General features: G+C 45.9%; 1 protein-coding gene across 1 annotated transcript; it reads right to left on the bottom strand.

Annotated features, from left to right (window-relative positions):
* Positions 1-261: 261 nt before the first annotated feature.
* Positions 262-7,915, bottom strand: dld (deltaD). Its single transcript, XM_048536939.2, has 11 exons — positions 7,166-7,915; positions 6,726-7,019; positions 6,208-6,268; positions 5,833-6,090; positions 4,249-4,309; positions 3,170-3,300; positions 2,865-3,034; positions 2,538-2,754; positions 1,297-2,089; positions 1,062-1,176; positions 262-863 (listed from the first exon to the last, which is right to left on the bottom strand). The coding sequence occupies exons 1-11, from the start codon at positions 7,238-7,240 to the stop codon at positions 858-860; spliced, it is 2,181 nt and encodes a 726-aa protein (XP_048392896.1). The 5' UTR covers positions 7,241-7,915; the 3' UTR covers positions 262-857.
* Between the last annotated feature and the right edge of the window lie 12,434 nt (positions 7,916-20,349).

Here is a 20,349-nt window from a genome sequence, read left to right as displayed (position 1 = left end):
TTGACTTGGTGCCAATCTTATGCCTTTTCTCAATAACCCTGCAGACAGTTTCCATTTACTTCAACAGGCAAGTGTTAACAACAAGTTTATTCTGTGTTCAGTTGAACACGGAATAACTGAGTGTACAGAGGATTAGGAAGAGGCAGTCAATTCCAATTCTCAATACCAAAGGTCCTGATAAAATAGAACATGGCAGACATCAAAAAATTATAATCAATTTCATTTATTTAGAAAAAATATTTATAAAACACTTTTCTTCGGTAACAAAAAAACAATACAAACAACTCCAATAATTTTTGCACCTGTTTCTATAAATACGATTATGTACAAAATATAGACATAGAACTGAAGTGCCTTTTCAATGTATTTACCAGATTTTTAAATTATGTGTAATGAACTTCTAGAACCACTGACTGCACAAAATATTGAAAAATACTTCAGCGCTTGAAACAATACTATTTTTTGTTTTCCTTCTCCACTTCTGATCAATTAGAAAACATTTGCTGTCCAAAAAAGGCATCAGAGGCAGTTTTTGCATCTCCAGATCAAGGACATTGTCTTTTCCTGCTTGTGATTTTACACACAAGGCAGAGCAGCCTTTCTGGTCAGGCATCAAATTCATATGGAGAAGACTGGAAGCAACTGTTTGTCAGTAGTGCAATAGACCTTTCTTCGTCCAGAAAGCCAATAAAAGGCAGTGCAACAGGCATGCGTGAGTTCCGGGTCCTGGCTTACTGTCTTGTCCTTCAAGTCTTCTTGCCAATTTCAGCAGAGAACCAGTTCAATATGAGCAGCAGTTTACTGGAGCAAATCTCTTCTTGGCAAGGAAGTTATCTTTCTATCATGGCACTTCCTATTCACACCTGAGGAGAAACCAAGCAAAGCTACCATCAGTCTGTGGATGTCATTACCAGAACCCTCAGAGCAAGGGCTCAGCTAAAAAACAAGTGAACATTGTGATCCGGGAGTTTTCTGCACTGCTGGCACTGTTGACAAATATTAGATATCGTCACTCATGGAAAAAGACAAAAAGGGCGAAGGAAGTAAAACAAAGTACAAACCTCAGTAGCTATTATACATTCGTCCTTCTCTTCAGATATGACATATACTGACTGGTACTTGGTATCTTTTGAGGCAGAGTATGTAGACTCCGGTCGCTTTCTTTCTGAGGGTTCACTATTAGTTTGAAATAAAAACAAGAGTTAGGGTGGTAAGCAGTTGACAGTGCAACCCAGAATACGGCAGTATTTTGTATTTACAATACCAAACAAATTGGAGACTGATTTACTTAATTACCCATTATGCTGTGTAGCACGTTTTTGCTCTGCTTCTGCGGTACTAGCATCTCCCTGTTCATTTTCAGCTTTAATTAAGTCTTCACTCTTTAACTCGTGCACCAGATTATAATCCACGGAAGGGTACTTGACCCTAAAGCCATTTCTCTCAGTAGAGCTGTCACTTTGCAAGTCTACTTTCTTATTGGTGTTTTTGATTTGAGTGGCTGCGATGATGCTGATGGAGATGTCTTTCTCACGGTGGCAGTCTGTAAGATTGTTCATTGTCTCCATCTCGCTCTTGGAGATATCGGGCTGCTGCTGCTGGCCCTTCTGCAGTTTTACTCGCACACAGACAATGACTGCTGCACAACCCAAGAGCAACATCAGAACCAAGATAACCCCAGCACATACAGCCACCCACGGAAACTGCCCCTTGTTCTCAGTTTCTGTGTATTTATCCTTAACATCGATGATAACGGTTTGACCCTGAGGCTGTTCTGGCAGCAGAAACTGGCAGTTAAGTCCACCGTATCCGCGGGAGCACTGGCAGACATAGTGATTGTTTCTCTCATGGCAAGTTGCACCGTTGTGACAAAGATTGTTTGCACATTTACTGACAGGGATGCTGCAATTCTTTCCACTAAATCCAGGCAGGCAAATGCAGGTGTGGTCATTAACTCCATCCTGACATGTCCCACCGTTAAGGCAAGGCATGCTGGCGCAGTTGTCTGCATCAATGTCACAGTTTCTCCCTGTGAATCCGGCACGACACTGGCATATGTAGGAATTCCCGATGTCAACACACTGAGCACCTGAACAAGAAGAGAGGAAAATGCAAAGTTCAGAAAAGGTGAGATTCAGGTCTATAATGGTGCCTTTTACAACAACAAAAACTTGCATTTATAAAGCATTTTTAATGCAGTACAATGTCTGAAGGCATTTCATGGGCGTGTAACTCAGATAAAATTAGTCACAGAACCAGAGAGATATAAGGGCAGTTGAACAAAAGAACTTGATGAAAGAGCAAGATGTTAAGGAGTGAGAGGTAGCAAGGTGTATGGAATTGCAGAGCTTAGGAACTAGCAACTGAAGTTAAAACTCCCAGTGGACTAGCATTTAAATCAGAGGCTAAAATTGGAGGAGTACAGAGGTTTCTGGGCAGGAAGAGGTGGTAAGAATGGTGAGAGGATGAGGAATAGGAAGAGATGAGGAACGGAGTTGTACATAATCCTAATGCCCATTCGCATGTTTACTGCTCACCATTGGTGCATGGGTCAGAACTGCAGTGATCAATTTTCTTCTCACAATTGAATCCAGAGTAACTAGCAGGGCAGTGGCAGCTGTAGCCCCCAGTCAGTTTGTCTGTGCATCTTCCTCCATTAAAGCAGGGCCCATCTGCACACGTCATGGCAGTCAGCTCGCAATTTCGACCAAGGAAGCCTGGTGGACAGGTACAAGCGTAGTGGTTTTCCAGATCCTAAGGTAAGATTGCAATCCTTCAGTTAGCCTTCTGGGCCTGCTGACTGTACACCAGGAAGAATTCTGTTATATTTTTGACTGTATCTTTAATGGTTCAGTCCCACTTACCGTGCAGGTCCCATCATTCTTACATGGATTGGCCTCACACTCGTTGATCTCAGTTTCACAGTTGGAGCTTGTGTAGCCAGGACGACAAGTACAGGTGTAACTCCCTTGGCCGGTATTGGTACATGTGGCACCATTTTTGCACGGCTTGTGGTGAGTGCAGTAGTTCAAGTCTAGGGGAAGAAGAGAAAAAAATGCAGGTTTGGAAAAGAAATCAGCCAATTGCAAGAACAGTAGAATGAAGACAAAATAATTAAACAAAATAAATGTCCTTTATTAAAGGAAAGGGGAGGGACAAAGCAACTTACCCTGGTTGCAAAAGAGACCACCCCACCCTTCCTGGCAATTACACTGCCAAGGCTGCTGACATGTTCCATGAAGACAGCCTGGATAACGAATACATTCATCACAGTAACGTCCTTGCCATCCCACCCTACACCTGGAAATCAAATAGAAAGGAAATTGCTTAATATCTTCAATCGACTTGTCTACCAAGACATTTAAAACTCTAAAGTGAATGAATTGCATCCAAAAATCCCCCCAAGGGTCAAATCTAGCCCACCCCAGCCCAGCCTTCCCCTACATTTCTACCACCTCCACATTGTGCCGTTACACCGTTATGGCATAATGGGGCACACAAAGGAGTCTGGCATGAGCCACTTTGAAAGCCTAAATTAGAGATTTCATACTTTATTAGTCACCCAGCCTTAAACAAAAAGGCCCAATAGAAATATCTGGGCCTGTTCATAGGTTTGGTGTAAAAAGGTTATCAAAATCTCTTTTGTGGTTTCATTTATAGATTATCAGTTCCCAGAACAACTGAGATGACCGGAAACGGTTGATTTTTATTCTTGGATATGGAAGGGGTACAATAAGGGACATACAATACAGCTGCACTATAATTAGATCAAAGACATTTGTAAAAGTGGGAACAGGTAGGCTCGTGTCATCGGGGAACAGAAGTGGCGAGATCCCTGAACCCAAAGCTTATCGATATCACAGGAAAAGTGTCGACAGACAATGAAACGGACGCCAATAGAGGGCGCTCCTACTCGCTCTGGAGCGACAGGGACAAGTGAACTGCCATAATTGTCCTACCCACTCATTTAACTTGGTAATTATAGTAAATTTACTTCCCAGTAGGGCACTGTAAACTCAAGTTAACAGCCGTGTTTTCCTTTTGCTACATGATCCCCAAAGACTTTTAAGTTTCCCAGGCTTCCATGATGTACCTAACAGCTAAGCAGGAGGTGAATCCCTTTGAACTCTTCAAACTACCTTCCATTCCCACGCACCTTCTGATCCAGATCATTTACCGAACTCTTTTATGTACTATTAACTACCAGAGGTGGGGCGGGGTGGGGGTAAGAAAGCTCTCATTACTTACTTGCATTCCCCAGGTCTGTCGCAGTATCCGTGTTGCTCGTCACAGCCAGGGAGACAGATAGCTGGAAAGGAGAAAAATAAAGTTAGATTAATTTACTGAACACCAGACACATCACATCAACTCAGTCAAAATCTTAAAGCAAGGCTCTCTGTTAGAAAATCGTGAGAGAGACAGATCAATTTTGCAACTGCAGGATTGATTTTCTTGAGGTGATGTGTGACTTGTGACTGAGTGTTAAAAATCACTAAGGGTTTTGCTTAACACAAGGGGGGTGCACAAAGCTTTTGTTGTTTGTCTTCTTGCTTTTTCCCTCCTCTTTTCAATGTTAGTCAGAAGTCATTTTTTGCCCAGCTCCATCCCTTCCCATCCAGTTCTGTGTGTGTCTGTGTGTGTGTCTGCGTGTGTCTGTGTCTGTGTGTGTGTGTCTGCGTGTGTGTGTCTGCGTGTGTGTGTCTGCGTGTGTGTAGATAAGAGTGGACAGCTGGTTTGTAGGCTGACTGAAACAGGACAGCTGCTCCATTGTGTTGCTGCCTCTCCGCTTCAGAACGCAGCTGCCCCGTGGACCTGGTCGCTCTCAACAATGCCCAGCATCGCCAGACAGCCTCCCGGCCGCTCATTTCCAACCGCACGAGTCCAGCGAGCGAGTGAAAGCGTTGAGGATTCAGTGAGAGAGGCGGGGGTGAGGGGGGATGAGAAGGAGAGGGGGCGAGAGAAAGAGAGAGAGAGGGCGGGGAGGAAGAAAAGAGGGGGAGCGAGAGAGAAGGGGGAGGGAGAGAAGGGGGAATGGGAGGGGGAGGGATGGTGAGGAGGGGCAGACGGAGCGATGGGTGAGGAAGGAAGAGGAGGGGGAGAGGGGGAGGGGGAGAGGGAGAGGAGGGGGAAGAGAAAGAGAGACGAGGGGGAGGGACGGAGAGGAGGGGGAGGGATGAAGAGAACGGGGTGGAGAGAAAGGTGGGTGGAGAGAAAGGGGGGTGGAGAGAAAGGGGGGTGGAGAGAAAGGGGCGGGGAAGGAGAGGGAGAGGAGGAAGAGGGAGGGGAAGAGGGAGGGGAAGAGGATGGGGCGGAAGGGAGAGAGGAGGGGTGTAGGGAGACAGGAGGGGAGAGGGGAGGAAGGTAGGGAGAGAGAGGAAAGGGATGGGAGGGAGGGAGAGAGAGGAAAGGGATGGGAGGAAGAAAGGGGGCAAGTAGGAAGAGAGGGAGAGAGAGAAGAGGGGAAGGGAGGGAGAGGTAGGGAGTTGGGGGGAGAGGGAGAGCGGAGTACTTCACCCAATTGCCAGTTGCACTGGACACTTGAGCGCCACAGTCCGCAAACAGGCTTGGTATTTTTTAGTTTACACATTGTATGGTTTCAAAAGCGATGGCGGGGTGGGGGGGGGTGTCACACCAGAAAATTGTCCACTAACCGTCAACTCTTTTTATTTTCAAAGAAATGGAAGCGCGCGCGCGTGTGTGCGTGTGTGTGTGTGTGTGTGGGGGGTGGTGGGGGGTGGTGGGGGGGGGGGGTGAGTAATGAAGCAACTCCCTGTATTGCATTAGTGACTGAAAAGCGCAGTCAGTGAGAGGCCTGGGGAAGCGCAGACTTACAGTCAGTGCAATAGGCTCCCTTCCAGCCGGGGTTACACAGCTTCTCGCCCTTCTCGCCGCAGCTGAAGTGGCCGAACGCGTCGTCCCTTGGCCGGCAGAAGACGGAGCAGCCCTCCCCATAGTAGTGCTCGTCGCAGACGAAGCGGTAAGAGTACTTGAGCTCGGTGCGGCTGCTGGTGTGCACGTCCTGGGACCACTCATCACCCACCGTGAGGTGCCGCTGGGTCGCCAGGCGGCTGATGAGGCGATCGGGGTTATCTAGAAGTCAGGAGAGAGAGAGAGGGATACAGTCACACACACTTAGAGAAACACTTCAGAAAGCTTTAATGCTGGTGAACGTTGATGTAGAGTGAAGGGGGAGAGGGAAAAAGTTACCTGTAGTCAGATCATCAGTGGGCTCAGCGTGCAAAGCTTCAATGATTAAAGAGAACGTTCCCTGTGAAAAAGAAACAAAATGAAGCTGAAGTAGTGTGGAGCCAGAGTTTTGGAAAACCATTCAGATCAGCTTGAATCTCACACACACGGTCTCTACAGTCTCCATGTTATAAGGGGGGGAGCCTTTATTAACCCAGTGTATTTATAATATCAGAGTAGGATATTGGCAGAGACTACAGTTGTCATCGACCTTCACGCTTAATTTCATTCGCTTTCATAGATCACATTATAAGATGAAGCCATTTGGAATCTCACGCTGGGCTGAAAATTGCCAGTTCGGTTTCTGTGAAGTTTCCCACATCATTAAGTTGTGTGCGTGCGAGTTTGTTTGTGCCTGCTTTTATTCCTTGCCTCCTGAAGGATTAGAAGTTGCCCCTTCCTCGCTTCCCCAACCCAGTCTCCTCACCCCCCACACCCCCAGCCCCCTCCCACCTCCAGCCCCGACAGCCACAGCTTACCGGCCAGGTAAAAGCGAAGGGGAACCGCATGGGGTTACTGAAGGCTTCGGCGTCCGGGATGGAGAAGGAGTTGGAGCCCAGCACGGGAGTCAGGGCGCTGCCGTAAGTGCACGGCGGCTCGGGAGAGATTTTCGCCTGGTAGTGCTTGAGGCAGACGCGGAAGAATGTTTTACATTCGCACGGGAGGCCGTAGTTGGAGGCCGAGGAGCCTTTGCAGCAGTTCACGTTCCCAGTCAGCCCCTTGCGATTATTAAATTCCTGCAACTTCAGCTCAAAGACGCCGGAGGGGGAAGCCTGTTTTATATAAAACAAAACGTACACATAACATAACATCACTATCGAAAGAGAGGAAACAAGTGAGACGAGGACAGCCGCTGCCCGATCTACAGGACGGAATCTTTGTTCCGATACAGACAACAAGAAGGGCGAGGCTCCCTTACCTGGTGGAGTGCAGCCACGAGACTGATGAACAGGCAAACACTTCGGTGGGCCATCTCCGGCCACTCTGTTCGCATGCAGCTGGTGTAGAGCCCGGACCGCTTCCAACTCCACTGAGAATGTTTCCCCTTTCGCTCTCTCAAGTCCTTTGGCTGCACTGAAGTCGACAGAGAACCGCCCTGACCCTGGTGACTGACAGCTCTTCTCAATGAGGGTCCGTTGCTTGGAAGTGGTCGACAGATAGACTGGCGTGGTGACTGAACGCCGTCCTAAACCGCGCCCCCCACCCCCGCCACTCTCTCCTCTCTCGTGTGTGGGTTTTGTTTTTTTGTACCAGACGCCGGGGAGAGGTTTAATTCCAAACAGGACCTCGTAAAACACGACAATCCCAGGATTTGTTTATATATACATATATATGTGTATATAGATATATATATATATATAATATCAGGGACGCTTTGGAAATCCCTGCTCCGATAATTCCAGTGACAAGACTTGCTTTTTTTGTGGAAACGGGAGGACGACACCCTGTGATGCTCTTCACTGCTTGTTGGTTTGGAGAATTTCAGATGCTGCTGTTGTCCTGTTTTTGTCCTCTCCCTGTTTTTTTTTAATCTTGCTGTTTTACCTCGATTCCGCCCCACACACACACACACACACACACACACACACGCGCGCGCGTGGGTTCTCTAAATCACCTCGACTGGGAATCCACAGCAACTCAATTTCTGATCCGCCGAGCTCGGAGCCCAGCGTTTATATACAGAGGAGCCTTTGCATTTCTAATGACATGCATATTGTCTGACCCACAGTGTGGCGAGCGGGTGACAAAAGAGGCGGGTCCTACTTTCCTCTATAGATCGCCGAATGATCAGTGAGCTGTAAAAAGGGGGTAATTCACCCAGTATATACACACACACACACACACAAACTTATTAAATTCCAACGAACTCACATATATATTCATTTAAAAACCCACATCATTTTTTAACAATCACACATACTCCAGGAAGCGGGTATATCTATTCCGTCCTGATTTTTCCCGCTGCTTAATTTTACTGAACAGGATTGGGGGGGGTGGGTGGTGGAGGTCAGTTTGTGTGTGTGTGTTGTGGGGGGCGTTAACTTTTAAACCATCCCGCAGAAGTTAGGGTATTTTTTGAGGATCATTTGGTGTGTGTGTGATAAAACTAGGCTTTTTTTGTGGGGGGGGGGAGAGAAAAAGTTGGTGGGTGTGTGTCGTTCGCGTGGCTGTCATTACTGCAGTCGTAATTGTTCTGCTCAAGGCGGCTCATTGTGCTCTGTCAGCTGTATGTTAATACTAACAAGCACCTGCTCCCTACAATGGAACAGCTCCCCTCGGCGCACGCAGCCTCGCCTCCCGCACAATATCCGCGGGCTAGGCTCTGCACTCGATCCAGCGAACAAACACACACACACACACACACACACACACAGGCCAACTGACCAGTTGCCAGGTCATTTTATAAACATATCTGTTCAAACAAAATCATCACACACACACATACACACAGCGCGCGCGCGCGCACACACACACACACACACACACACACACAGAGACTGGCCAAGTGACCAGTCGCCAGGCCATTTTATAAATATATATGTTCAAACAAAACCATCACACACACACACACACACACACACAGGCCAACTGACCAGTCGCCAGGTTATTTTATGAACATATATGTTCAAACAAAACCATCACACACACACAGTTGCATGAATAACTTTTGCTGCAAGCTGACATAGAACGATAAAGAGATTCCTCGATTGTAAAACTGACTGCCTGCCCTTCCTCCCGCCGACGGTTACAGACAACGTTCAGATCTTTGTTTTTGACAGCACTAAATAACTGACAGGCCTTTACAGTCATCTCTCCCCATGTTTCGCAATTCCAAGTTCCCCTTCCTCCTCCCTGGGGAATATTTACCACTATCCCCCCTCCTCCCCCCAGCTCTTCACTATATTCCAAATAAACTATAAACGCCTAGCTGATTACCGTGGAAAATATATGAAGTGTGAGAAGTTGTGGAAATCGTTGTGTTTCACATTTTCCCGCCGCATTAAAGGCTCCTCTGTGTGCATTTTTCACTTTTATTTGAGAAGCACTGGCTTTGGGAGAGAGAGATTTATGATATTAAGAATAAGACTGAAACTGGGCTGCGACAGAGCCTTCCTGGTGAAGTGGGTGCACTCTGAGAGGGTGCAACAAGTGTGTTTCAAATGAGGTTCTTCCAAATAATGCCTTGCCAAGAACTTTTGTGTGTTTTTGTTTAAAAAATAGTTCAATGGACACACACAGACACACACACCGAATAATGGCTTGCAAGTTAATGTGTTACAAAAGGAAACTTTTGATGCATTGGGTGTTTTGCCGTTGTATTTCAAAATATACAAGTGTAAGTAATTTCCACGCGCAAGGGTTTAAAATCTGCAAAAAAGTTATGTCTTTGGCAGCCCCCCAACATGCGTTTGTTAAATTGACGGGGCACAGCTTTTTCGATTCCTGTGGCAAAGCGTATCTGAAAGGCAGACTAAAACATAGCAATCCTTCTTGATGCACTGATTCTATTCAGGCTTAATTTATGCCACGCGATTCTGTTTTCATGAAATCAGGCAGAAAGTTCCCCTTTTCTATCTCTCCCTCTCTCCTCCTCCTCCAGTCCCTTGTAGCTGGTTTAAGCCCAGCCAGAAGGAGCGGGGGGGGGGGGTGGTGTGGGGAGGGGGTTTAGCGGAGGAGTGCTGCTGCTGGTAGTGGGGGATGAAACAGGGAGACTGTTTAACCTAAATGATTCTGCTGGAGCCTGCTGTAGTTTAACTCCTCCTCACCGGTACCCGGGAGAACAAAGAGGGGACATCGCTGGAGACTGGACGTCCACCTATTCAAGCTTTTTAAAAATTTTATCCACAGCGGTCCCCCCGCCTCCCCCCAGTTTAATTTTCATTGATTATCAAGACAAGAGGAAGCCTAGGGGGATTCGGATCTAAAGGGGGTACGACACGCCTCAAACGCGGTCAGTCACTAGTCGGCCATCTGTTCTGAACAAATGGCGTTATTCCACGCAAAGTGGCATGTCCCTCTCGGATTTTCCTGACAATACGCGCTCGGGTTACACAAAGCAATTCTCTGGGAACCTGTAACGGTATGGACATGACATGGGGCTTAGATAGTCCCATGCTAAAGTATTCTCACACCCCTCCCCATGATGAATTAGTGAAGCAAACCGAAGGAAGGAGAAATTTGGCAGATTGGTTACAGCACGTGTAATTCTTTTCTGAACAAGGACATCAACCTAGTATCGTTTAGCAAACCGCACTAAGCCAATAGTCTATCGCTGTAAAACTTGATCGTCATTTACGTAGCGATTCGCCGCCGATTGCAAGATTTAAAATATAAATCCCCTGTCAGCAGGTGCAACGTGTGCCTGTAACCCTGAAATCCACCTGAACATGCTTCAGTCTGGGTTTTTATTTGAGGGATTGGGTTCAAATGAAAGCTCCGAAAGTTCACGGGTTCGTCCTATTGCCATATTGACGGGTTCTGGAAAAGAATTCTGAGAGAAACCCATCCTTCCAACTGCAGTTTGCCATAGATTATGCAGAGGTGTTGGGGGTAATTCTGATGTCCATTGTGTTGAACTTGGGGGTGGGAGGTTTTATGCGAGATCGATCCAGGTTGTAAAAATGATATGATGTTCCACGCGACGATCAAAGCGACAGTATCAATGATTTAATGAGACGATATGACACAGCAATCGAGAATCCGGAACGATTCAAAGCTTTCACCATGACCCTGAAATCTGTTGTCAGGTTAAAACGATCGTGACAAGTTTGAGTTTCACATGGTGCCGACCCTCCTTCAGAAATCTCTCTTTTAAAAATAACGTCTCGAAATGACGGCGACCCTTGTAGGTTTCGAGCCGAATAGTTTAAAGCTGGTGTTGGGGCTTTAATTTTGTGGCGCAGCGACAGTGTTTCCATCTCTGAGCCTGGGTGCAAGTCCCACCTGCTCCCGAGGTGTGTCCTAACGCGTCTCAACAGGTTGAACCACAACTCTTGTGAGTCCTAGCCTCGCCTAAAGCAGTTTTGACAGGGTCCAGTGAAGAGGTGGTACTGTCCCTACCCCTGAACGAGGAGACCAAATTTCACCCCGTCCGGTGTTATGTCACAACGTCGGTAAAGAAGCTACATAAAACCTTTGCAGCTGATTTTGAACAATATTAAAGGTTTATTTTAATGTGTGTGCATGACGGGGTAGGAGGAAGGTCGGTAAAACTGGAGATATTTTTTAAAAAGCGTTGAATTTTAACAGCTTTGAACTCTCGCTCACTCTCTCGCCCGGATTTCCTATCTGATCGAAGTTTGGAAAGGCGTTGTGCATTAAGTGCCGAGCTTGCTGCAGAGGTATGTGCTGATTTGAATAAGAAAGCGTCAGTCGCGTGGCTCCGAGTTCAGAGCTCAGAGCAAAGCAGGCAAGAGATAAAGGCGCTCTTGTGTGTCCGCCTTTCAAACACTGCAGCCCAGCGAAAACCGGCATTTTCATAACAAAACTGCGATGTTTACCTGTGGTCTTAGGACCGAGGGGGCATTCCTTTTGTCTCACCATCAGATTACCAGGGGCCAGCTGCTCTCTGCATGTCTTTATATCGCAGTCTGCCCAATCTCTCAGTCTCCCTGAGCTTTTCCACCTCTCCCCCGACTTTAACCTCTCTCCCTCCCCCTCCCCCCTAAAAAAACACCTTGTAACTGGCTTTAAAGGAAGGAGTGGAGGGTCGTGGGGGGGTGGAGAAGAAGGAAGGGAGGCAGTTTAGACCCTTTCGCTGTATTCAGGGAGGGTGAGGTGGGCTGGAGGGAGGGAGGGAGATAACTTGGTGAATCTTCTTGTGGGACTAGGCCAGTCGCGTGCCGATGTCTGCTCAGGGACATCTGCCGGCTCCGGGGCTAATTACCAAGCTGATGGCAGAAAGAGCCTTTCGACTTGAGAGAGGGAGAGGATTACACGTAACTTCAGGCTATGACTTCCACAATAGGCGTTGCACAGGTCAGAGCGGACAGCGAAGGCTGGCGCATTGTTCATGGCGTGTGTGTGTGTGTGTGTGTGTGTGTGTGTGTGTGGGGTGTGAGGGTGTGTGTGTGTGTGTGTGTCTGTGTGAGTGTCTGTGTGTGTGTGTGTGTGTGTGGGGTGTGTGTGTGGGGTGTGTGTGTGAGAGTGTGTGTGTGTGTGTCTGTGTGAGTGTCTGTGTGTGTGTGTGTGTGTGTTTGTGCGTGTGTAAAATACAGTGCACAATGACTTCTCCACGGAATGAAAATGTCCAGTCCTATACTCCTCTGATCACTGACTAGAACCCCCCAACTTCCAGCAATGCGACCAAATGGCACTCCCTACCGAACACAAAGATCACGAAATTACTCCATTCTCAATCATTTGCAGGGGCTGCCACTTCCCTATCGATCAACCTTCGGCGATTTTTCTTCACATTTATCCCATACTTTTTTAAAAAAAACTTAATCAGGTGTGGGATGTACTGTCTGTCCCCCTGCTCATCCCCACAAAAAAACGACAGACGGATTTCCACGTGATGTCCTTATTTTAAACAAAAACAATTGCACCCCTAGACTTGAACGCGGGCCTCCTGGCTCAAAGGTAGGGATAGTACCACCGCAGCACAGGAGCGCCCCTCACAGCGATTGATTTCAGACGATCCAATCTTTAATATCATTGCCCGTGTAACTAGAAATCGCCCACTGATTTAGCAAAAAGGAGATTTCTCAGCACAGAAAGTTGGCGTGTTTAACCCCCAAACCTGGCTGTCTTGCATTTTTCATTTATAAAGCTGCAGGTTTGCAGATGATAGCGGTAAATTGATGCATTTGTACGTTGTATTTTCCCCACCCACAAAACAACCGGAATTAGCAACTTTCTCGGAAGGCGCCCGCATTAAAATAACATAGTTTTGCACACTCCCTGGCCCAGGGTAGTACCCATTCCACAGTAACACAACCAAAATATTGGCAATCACTCTGACTTCTTTCGAAATCAGCAGTGAATTCCGATAGTTACCAGGGTGTTTATTTTCAGCCAATGATTGAACATTGCAGCGTAATATGATCTGATTTATGACACTGGCTATTGAGCAATGGGATCTGAATGGAACGGAGCAAGCTTACAGAGAGACTCGACCGCGTTCTGTAAGCATCTGCCTCAAGATGAACAGATGTCGGCACCTGCGGTGACAGGCTGCATATGTTCCATCCCATTCACTACTCACTCATAGATCATCACAATGGATAGGCTTTGTGTGTGCGACTTCACAATATATTAATCTCCCAGATAGCTACACTCCCCAGAGCTCTGCGCTGTTTAATTTTATACCACCAATAACATCTGACTAATCCCTAAATCTCCTCTTAAAAGGTCCTTTGCCCAACCTGTAAAGTTATTTAACTTCCACCTGTTGCCCTCTCAGTTAAACACAGATCTAAAGTTCTGAGAGGTGATTCCGGTAGCCGTCCTTCCCCATTCTCTTCAGGGAATAGTTTCTCCCACTCCGCCTAATTAGAGAGAATGTTGTAAATGAAATAAGGGAGAAGATGGAAGTTACCACACAGGCTGGTGCCAGTCCATGGCGCACTGTCCTGCAGATGTTTGAAACAGAAAGTCAGGTCATTATGTGGACTGGCGGAGCATGTTGTGGCATCGAGGTACTGCAGAGAAATGGCTTCCGATCGTTTCCAAAATGCAGCATGGGAAAGCATTCGAATCTTTCAGTCTGGGGACTGTGACATTACAATGGATATCAAAGGTTCACCCTGACACACTTCCATCCACACACAAATGCACCTAGTTACACGCAGTCACGTTCACACATATTTACATAGAAACACATGTAGTTATGCAAACACATGCACAGTTACACGCGGGGCTACACAAACGCATTCATATACACAGCCACACACATGCACACAGACACATATACACATATTTACACACACACATATTTGGACAAACAGACCATACAAACACATCTATACATACATGCAAATACATGCACATATACACCTGCAGGCAAATACAATGACACAAACATATACATACACACTATCACATGCATACAAGCATACACAGATATACAGACACAATGCGACACATGCTTGTTGGAGATTATTAAGAATGTTGCCAGGAGGGCAAAACAGGCAGTACACAATACAGGATAATTATACTGAAACAGAGCATGCACCCCGATCTTGAAGCTAAATGGACAGAAATATGAGATGCTTAGGAAGGCGTACAGGATTGCTATCATTTAGGAATGCTTATGCTGCAGTGTGTAGCGTCTGTACCTCTAGGCCAGGTGCTCTGGATTTAATGACTCGATGACCAAAGAAAGTGACTCATAGCGCAGTGAAACATGCTGATTATCAATCTGTAAATCCTTCTGATATGCCCGGGTCAGGCAGTGTGAGTGGGGGAGGCTCCAGGGCGGGAGGATCACTGGCCCTGGGTGGGGCTGCAGTGAGCAGCCTCTCCAAATTGAAACGTTCCACGAGATTATTACTGTGAGCAAGTATCATCCTCCCTCCGAGTGATCGCTGAAAACACTTCCCTTTATTACCCACAGCATCAAGTATAACAGGTTCCAAGATTCACTAGCTTTGTTCCCAAGATGGCAGGACTGTCCCATGAGGAGAAATTGGGCAAACTGTGTTAGTATTCTTTAGAGTTTTGAAGATGGGGAGGTGAATTTATTGAAACTTATGAAATCGACATGGTAGAAGATGGTGGAGCTGGAGGAACACAGCAGGGCCAGGCAGCATCAGAGGAGCGGTAAAGTTGACGTTTCGGGTAGGGTCTCTTCTTCAGGAAGTAGATACAAGTAAGCTGTTTCCCCGGCTGAGGAGTCTAGAAAGAGGGCGCAGGGTTTAAAATAAAGGGTAAGTCTGAGATAAGGTTTCCTTTTACTTAGAGGGTTGTGAACTTTAGGAAATCGTTCCCAACGCGGCCTGTGAAAGCTTAGTCTTTGAGTTTGAGATAGGGAGATTGGTGTATTTCTGACGAGATACATTTTTTCTGAAGAAGGGTCTAGGCCCTAAAAGTCAGACTTCCTGCTCCTCTGAAGCTGCTTGGCCTGCTATGTTCATCCAGCTCCACACCTTGTTATCTCTATATTTCTGACGACCCGGGTATACAGAGTTATGGCATAACTGTATTGAATGGCAAGGCCGGTATGATGGGCTGAACACTCTACTCCTGTTCCTCTATTCTTAAGAGCAGAGAGGTTTACCTAAAACTGCATAGGACCGTAGTCAGGCCACACTGCAATACAGTGTACGGATCTGTCCATAACTTTACAGGAACAGTGTGAACACAATAGAGAAGGTACTGGGAGTTTTACCAGGCTGTTAGCAGGCATAGAGAAAGTAAGCTTTGAAGAAAGGTTGGGTAGGCTGGACAAAAATAATACCAAGTGCAGGCTGTATAGGCTGGAGTTTCTTTGCGACAGAATACACTGAGGGGACATCTAATTGAGTTGTATAAAATGTTAAAGTAGGTAAGGAGGGCCTGATTCCTTTATCAAAGGGAGACAAAGGATTTAAAATGTTCGGTAGAAGGGTAAAAGAGAAGTTAAGGTGTACTTTTTCACCAAAATGATAGTGAGGATCTGGCACTCACTGCCTATAAGATCTTGAAGCAGAAACCCTCATGTATTTTTATAAATTGATTGGATATGCACTTGTGGTGTAGATGTTTTCTAAACAACTTGTTAGGGAAGTCATGACACACCTCTGGAGCAGGTGGGGCTTGAAGCTGGGCTTCCCGGTCCAGAGACAGGGACACTTCCACCACAAGACCACTTGGTAAGGTTGCTAAAGTCCTACCAGACCATGGAGCTGCTCTCTCGTGAGAGCGTGCTAACTAACAGTGCTTTAACCTGAGGGTCACCACATCTCAGGCGGGGGGAGAGGTTGAGAAGGTTGGACAGCTTAATGGTAACCTTAGTCGATGCGGGGATCAAACACACCCTGCATGGCAAACCCCCAATAGATCATCTACTGGAAATGGGATGAAGCTCTCCGCCTGTCAGCGCCCACACAACGGTGGGGCGAGGGTGGTGGTGCGATTTTTCCCTCAGTTATATATACCTACTCACTGCTGCAGCACTCAGCGTTTGGCCTGTTGAACGCTTGTCTTTAGTTTTTTGACTAATAATTAGAATATCTCGGATGAAACACCTGGCACGGAGCCGAGGTTCATACTCCTGATCATCATTAGTAATTCCTTCTGGAACTTTGATGGCAGTGGGAGGGCAGGATCAAATTTGACTGTAATTTTCACGGTTACAGAATTATGGCATGGTTATAGCACAGAAGGATGCCACGTCAAGTCTTTTCATTTTTTTTCTTCTTCCTCCTACCACTTACAAAGTTTTCCTTGAACATTTGAGACTCTCTAGTTTGTCTTGTGGTTCGTGTGTCTCCGTGCGCGCACACAAACCATGCATATGAAAACTCCTTTAGTGTCCGAGGGGAGACTGCCCAGTCTGCACAGCGCAATATTCATGGCGAGAGCTTGCCATGAGGAGTGAGGGAAGACAGGGAGAGAGGCAACAGACTCACACAAAAATAAACAAGTCCAGGCTTTAGCCGTACGTGCTGTGTTTATTACAAACGATTGCAGCTATCCCTAAAGTGCAACTTAAAAGTACTCTGGACCAGCTCGATTGATGTACTGGAGAGATTTAATTCGAGGAAAACACAATTGGATTCGACATAAGTTCCCTACCCACCCCACCAACACCACCCCCCCCCCCCCCACACCAAGTATCAAGTGGGGAAAATAAAACCAAAATCTGAGCACACTAATCGTTGAAAGACATTTAATCTGAGAGACAGGTGTCCACTTTCTGCCTGCAGTTCCCTTGTTTGGCCTTCTCTCTTTTTCTGTATCTGGGTGGCATTGTACCAGAGAATGCACGGAGCTGAAGCTCCTGTCCGTACGGACAGAGGACTGATGGGTTGAATGGACTCATGATTCTCTAAAGCGTGTGTGTATTGTGTGTGGCTACATGTTGATGACGGGTCGTTTCCAGTTCATTTCTCTTGTAACTATTTACTCAAATACGTGCCGGCATAGCTGCGTCTGTGCTGGGTCTGTCTCTGTGTAATTTTACCGTTATCCCTGTGACTGTATACATGTACACCAAGGCATGCCTGAGCATCAATGAAATATGTAAGTGTGTAATTCTGATTTATACGAGACTTTACAATTTTCATTCATGAAATGGAACATTCTGTTTGGTGCTTATATTCATGTCTGGGAAGGGAGGAGAATAAGAAATAACTAGCTGTACATTGGGTGAGAATGTTAAAAAGCGTGCCTGCCCATCCACTGAGTGGAACTAACAACAATCCCACCATGGGAGATCAGATCGGAGTGGAAGTGGCAGTGACAGTAGTGCTTGCAGCTTGACTGAGGGATTGTGGAGAAGCACCACAGCCCTGATGTCCTGGCAACTGGACTTGCTAAGGTGCATACCAGAGCCGAGTACACCCAGATTGGTAATAAAGTGTGAGGCTGGATGAACACAGCAGGCCCAGCAGCATCTCAGGAGCATAGATGCTGCTTGTCCTGCTGCGTTCATCCAGCCTCACACTTTATTATCTTGGATTCTCCAGCATCTGCAGTTCCCATTATCACTCACACCCAGATTGGTGTCTAGTTATGACCAAGTTAAGATTCCTGTTGTTGAAATGAAGTCTTGGCCAGTCAATCTGAACTCAATAAAAGGCCCATTCCACTAAAGTTAAACCTCATCCTTGCCTTAAACTTTCATTTACACTTCAAGCCAATGCACAACCACAATCAAGAAGCATGTTGTATTCCCCAAATCTCACCTATTAGTGAGGCATCACTATTTGGTGGGATAACATTCCCAAGGATTGACAGTGTCCTTCCAATTGGGTGGACCCACACTTGAGAAAAGTTGTGAAGCTCACCCAGGTAGTCATAGAAACCAGGAAAGGGCAATCTTTGTTCTCTGGTTACTCTTTTGAAAATAAAGAGAATCAATTATCATAAATTTCGGGAGGTGATGGTCTATTGGTATTATTGCTGGACTGTTAACCCAGAGACCCAGATAACATTCTGGGGACCTGAGTTCAAATCCTGCCACGGCAGATGATGGAATTTGAATTCAATAAAATATCTGAAATTAAGAATCTAAAAATGACAATGAATCCATCATCGATTGTGGAAAAACCCATCTGGTTCACTAATGTCCTTTAGGAAAGGAAACTGCCATCCTTACTTGGTCTGGCCTACATGTGATTACAGACCTACAGCAATGTGGTTGACTCTGAACTGCTTTCTGGGCAATCAGGGATGGGCAATAAATGCTGCCTGGCCAGTGATGCACTCATCCCATGAAGGAATTTTTTTTAAAAAAATCCCAGATCTTTGGCAAGGGAAGGAGGAAAACAGCCGAGGTTCATGCTCCTGATCATCATTAGTAATTCCTTCTGGAACTTTGATGGAAGTGGGAGGGCAGGATCAAATTTGACTGTAATTTTCATGGTTACAAAATCATGGAATGGTCACAGCACAGAAGGATGCTATTGTACCTCAGCTGGCTGTCTGAAGAAGCAATCTTCCTGGTGCCACTCCCCCATGTCCTTCCGGTTTTCTGATAAGGGCCAAACCAGTACTTTTGGGACATGGGTTTAAATCCCACCACAGCATCTGGTAGAATTTGGAATATGAATCTAAAATATAAAGTTATAAAGACCAATGACAACCATCATAGATCGTTCTAAAAACCCACCTAGTCTCTTAATGCCTTTTAGGATAGGAAAATCCACCATCTTATCCAGTCACACCCTCAGCACTGGGGTTGATGAGTAATAGGCAACAAATGCTGGTTTTGTCAGCAATGCTCAGATCCCATGAAAGAATAAATTTTAAAAAATCAAGTTTTTACTTGTAATGCCTCAATTTGTAGCTGCCTGCGCCGCACTCTCAAACAGTGCATTGCAGATCCTAGCCTCTCAGTTTGCGAAAAAAAAGGTTTACATCACATCATCATTGCTAATTTTGCCAATCACCCAAAATTTGTCTAGTTCTTTGTTGGTCCTTCCACCAATGGGAATAGTTTCTATCTGTCCAGATTCCTCATGATTTTGACCACCTCTATCAAATCTCCTCTGAAACTTCTCTTCTGCAAACAAAGAAGTCCCTGCTTCTCTCATGTCTCCAAGTTATATATCATTGGTACCATTCTTGTGAATCTTTTTTGAAACCCTGTCCAAGGCCTTCATAACTATTCTGAAGTGTGGGTCCAGACTGAATAATTGCCCAGTTGAAGCCACATCAGGGTTCCTTATAACTTTAATGTGATTTCCTTCCTAATCTGCTCTAGATTCCAATGAATAAAGCCCAGGGAGCTAAATACTTTATTAACCATACTTGCAACTGTCTTGCTACCTTTAATTATTTGGGCACGTTATCAGGCCCACACTTGAGGAATGCCCCCTTCCTAGAAGATCCGAGGACAAGAATGTGCCACTGCAAGACACTGCCAGTAAGCGGTGATGGATGAAGACTAGGAGGCAGGGAAAATCCATCTCTAACCATGACCATTGAAAATGGAGGAATGATCCAAACTGATGAAAGAATTAAATGGAAACAATCTATTACTCTTGGTGAGGGACTCTAGAACAAGAGTTTATAAGCTGAACATGAGAACTACACATGTAGGAGTGTATTCAGAAAACACTTCACCTGAAGGGCAGCAGAAATGTTGAATTTTCTTCCCCAAAATACACTGGATGGTGCCTGAATTAAACCCTCCATGACCTCACTCATTATGTTTGTGTCAAGTGAGTGAATCAAGGATTGTAGGTCAAAGGCAGATAAAGGGTCTTGAAGTTTGGATCAGACATAATCAAATTGAATAGGTGTGAGGGGCTGTAAGGCTTGCTCCCCTTCTGATGATTTCTGAGATGTATACCTGCAGACTAAGATCTTTTTCCAACCTGCAGAAATATTGAGCTCTTCCCCCACATGGTTTAAATCTACTACTCATGTAGTCCTTCAATTCTTCCAATCTTTAAAACAAGATCTGTGGTAATTGTCTGTGGTGGTACATTCATCACCTGTTATCTGGTTCAA

This window comes from Stegostoma tigrinum, chromosome 9 (genome assembly GCF_030684315.1).
Source record: "Stegostoma tigrinum isolate sSteTig4 chromosome 9, sSteTig4.hap1, whole genome shotgun sequence".
Lineage (NCBI taxonomy): Eukaryota > Metazoa > Chordata > Chondrichthyes > Orectolobiformes > Stegostomatidae > Stegostoma > Stegostoma tigrinum.
The sequence above is the reverse complement of the archived record's forward strand: the minus strand, read 5'-3'. Positions and strand labels throughout refer to the sequence as shown.

Bases quoted from the DNA above. Each gene is read 5' to 3' on its own strand.
- dld (XM_048536939.2), bottom strand. From the start codon at position 7,240: ATGCGAACAGAGTGGCCGGAGATGGCCCACCGAAGTGTTTGCCTGTTC. The intron at 6,269-6,725 runs GTAAGCTGTGGC...TCTTTTTCACAG, and splicing joins CCTTCGCTTTTACCTGGCCG to GGAACGTTCTCTTTAATCAT. The intron at 3,035-3,169 runs GTAAGTTGCTTT...TTCTTCCCCTAG, and splicing joins TGGTCTCTTTTGCAACCAGG to ACTTGAACTACTGCACTCAC.